Source organism: Hypanus sabinus, chromosome 4 (genome assembly GCF_030144855.1).
Source record: "Hypanus sabinus isolate sHypSab1 chromosome 4, sHypSab1.hap1, whole genome shotgun sequence".
NCBI classification, from domain to species: Eukaryota; Metazoa; Chordata; class Chondrichthyes; order Myliobatiformes; family Dasyatidae; genus Hypanus; species Hypanus sabinus.
In genome coordinates, this window is record NC_082709.1 from 28,633,671 (window position 1) to 28,636,879 (window position 3,209).

Sequence of the window (3,209 nt, forward strand, 5' to 3'; positions counted from 1 at the left end):
TATGAAATGAGTGACAGACATTAATTAGCTTACGGGGAAAAATAGTCCCCAGTTCCTCCAGAAGATTTTTTTTAACTGCACATGGAGAGTTTGTTCTTCTAACCCCAGAAGAAGGTTTCCAACGTTCTTAATCGTGTGATCTTTTTAGTTCCACTGACAATATAATATTTTATTTCTCATAAAGCAGGTCTAGGCCCATATGTGGTCACACTGATGAGCGGATTGATTTACTCACTGTATTGGTAAATACAATCACGTGAGTCGCGCAACCAATAGCTGCGGCTGTAGTCGGCAAAATACTATGATTGTTCTGAGTGAAGGTATCAGATACACTTCCCAGTGTAACCTTTTCTATGAAAGCGAGAGAGCCTAAAATGTCGACCGGTGGCACCATACACAATTATTATGTTGATTCTTTGATAGGGCAGGAGTCAGAGGACTTGTACGCGGCGAGATATGCACAAGGAGCTCACAGCACAGCTTCAAGGCCATCAGGTGTAACAGACAGTTCAGATTTCTCCTCCTGCAGTTTTACCCCCAAATCAACCGTGTTTTCCAATCCTTGGCCTCCCGTTCATCCACAATCCTCTGGCGCCGTTGCAGGGATTTATCATCCTTATATGCATCAGTCGCACATTGGAGCTGCAGATTCCAGATACCCGCGCTCATGGTTAGAACCCCTCTCCACTTCAGTCTCACTGCCCGGATTCCATCCCAACGGCCGGCATTACGGGATCAAGCCAGAAACTCTGGCGGCCAAGAGGACTGAATGCTCTTCCTATGAGCTGCAGACCCTCAGTCTGCCCGAATTCACGTGCAGTTCCTACCCAGAGAGCAGGGAGAAGCTTCCCAAGGAGCTTGGCTGCACCAGCTCCGAGACTACGACCAGCAGTGAGCACAAGGAGGAGAAACCCCGGCGACTTGACCCAAGTAAGTGTAAGAATTGCAGCTTGATTTACAACCCGAACCTGTAGACCCGAGTGTGCAAAGTCGATGGTCTTACAAACCTATAAAAATGTCTAGACTCCTGCCCAAGTCTGAAAAGCCGCAGTCAGCAGTAAAAAGTTTATATCATTTATAGAGAATTTTTTACACACAAATTTGCACTAGACTGCAAAACCTTATTTTCAGGTTGGCGCACTGCTCCCCACTGAATTTGACAGGGCTTTCCGAAATTCAAAGATAAAATGCACATTTTAAAAACCAATTTAGAGTAATTGTGTTTTTAATTACTTCTATCATAGCGTTTTGTTTATTTTTGATGGTAAGCCAAGTCTAGTTATTGTCGAATCTACTGCAGGCAGATGCTCAGAATTCTCAATATTATTGTCCTGAACTTGACAACTCCTCAGCAAGAAAATAGTACTGTAACTTTTAATGATTTTCTTGAGTTTGTGGTGATTCTTGGGAGTCTGAAATCCCACGAAATGTATTCAGAAGCCAACCGCAATTTAACTGTTGTTTATTTCTGACTTGCAGATCATCCAGCAATAAATTGGATCCACGCTCGCTCTACCAGGAAGAAACGTTGCCCTTACACCAAGTACCAGACGCTTGAATTGGAAAAGGAGTTTTTATTTAATATGTATCTTACCAGAGACCGCCGCTATGAAGTTGCTAGGATTCTGAATCTTACCGAGCGCCAAGTAAAAATTTGGTTTCAAAACAGAAGAATGAAAATGAAAAAGATGAACAGAGTGAAAAATAACGAAGAGTCGTGATTGACCGTTCGTTGCATAGATCTGAAAACCGTACAGACTTGTAAAATGTGTTTTGTCCATCTGGTGGTGCTTGGTGTATTCGAAGCACGGTCTATGTTCCCAGTGTTGTACTGTTCCAGAACAATCTCGTGTTTAAACAACTGCCTTTTATTTAGTGACTGTCCCTGATTTGCTGCTAGGGGTTACATTAAACAAAATTTAAACTGATGTCAGCACGTTAGTTGTATTACGTTAGAACTTTGACGACATTGTTAAGATACTTTTGTTTTATATAGACATTAACACGCACGTTTGAGCATTTTGCTTAGATGTGCAACGTGTAAAATTCCGTGTGTCTGCTGTATTGCGAGAATAATGTTTAGGTATAAATTTAGAGGGAAGCAATACAATGTCATTTTATGCAGTTTTAATGCCAGTTTTCTGTGGAATGTAATGCAAACGTTGTACATCATGGTTAACTCCCGATAGAATGAGACTATCACTGTGCTGATAAAGGCAATGTAATATTTATTTATAATATTTCAGGTTAACTTAGCAAAGGTATCACCGTCACTCTGGAAAGATGTCTAATCCTCGAATAACTTAAGTGTCATTGAACAAGAGGCATTTTGACTAAAGAACACAAATAAATAGAAGTTGTTTAAATTTTGTTATTTTTCCTGTGACTGTGGGAATCTTTTTTGTGCGTTTTGGACAATCTGAATCAAGTTTGTTTTAGCGACGTGAATACGAATGGCGTTAGTGCTGAGCCAATGGCGTCGATGTGAACGCTCTTATAAAGAGCAAGTTACTTTGAACCATTACATAAGTCAAATCCATTGTAATTAATAAGGAAATAGAATTTCACGTACTTTCTGATTTACTCCTGATTCTCTACGTTATTTAATAGCCATCTCAGATGTGACAATAAAATTATACTGTTCTACAAACGTCAAAATGCTATAAATAAAAGAGGAATGTGCCACTTCAGTACGCTGGTTTGTACCTCACTTTTGGTCAATAACAATAAAATGTTTATGGACATTTCAGGTTTTCTGCCAAGGTAAAACATCATTTAGGATTCGATAACGCTCTCTAGAAGCCAACAGCTGAACATAGTAGGAGGACCTTAACTATTCCGTTAGTTTGGCATAACACCTTGTCTTAGTTTTACGTTTAAAGTACTCACGGTTGTTGATTAGATAGTATTATCAAGATAACACAAAAACGGTTTTCTACAAGCACTCTCGCTTTAGCGTTCTGATTGAAATGGGTTGTTTGTTAGCATAAGTTATAAAGTCTGTTCAGATCCCTTGGACTTTGTACATGTGGTAATTAGAAACTATCAACTAAACGCACACCGATGCACTTTCGTTTTTTAGGTATAGTCACTCGTCGTTTTTAATCAAACCAATACATATATTTAATTAGCACATGCGCTGGTGTTGCTTAAAGTCACTTGGCTGTCTCTTAATCAAACCTTGATCTACTGTTGATAGGTTTTCTATA

At 39.6% G+C, this 3,209-nt stretch overlaps 1 protein-coding gene across 1 annotated transcript; it reads left to right on the top strand.

The window, feature by feature from the left end:
* The first annotated feature begins 275 nt into the window (after positions 1–275).
* On the top strand, positions 276–2,690 carry hoxd9a (homeobox D9a). Its single transcript, XM_059966740.1, has 2 exons — positions 276–930; positions 1,480–2,690. Exons 1-2 carry the CDS (start codon positions 354–356, stop codon positions 1,719–1,721), a joined length of 819 nt encoding a protein of 272 aa, XP_059822723.1. The 5' UTR covers positions 276–353; the 3' UTR covers positions 1,722–2,690.
* Positions 2,691–3,209: the final 519 nt, after the last annotated feature.

Bases quoted from the DNA above. Each gene is read 5' to 3' on its own strand.
- hoxd9a (XM_059966740.1), top strand. From the start codon at position 354: ATGAAAGCGAGAGAGCCTAAAATGTCGACCGGTGGCACCATACACAAT. The intron at 931-1,479 runs GTAAGTGTAAGA...TCTGACTTGCAG, and splicing joins ACCCCGGCGACTTGACCCAA to ATCATCCAGCAATAAATTGG.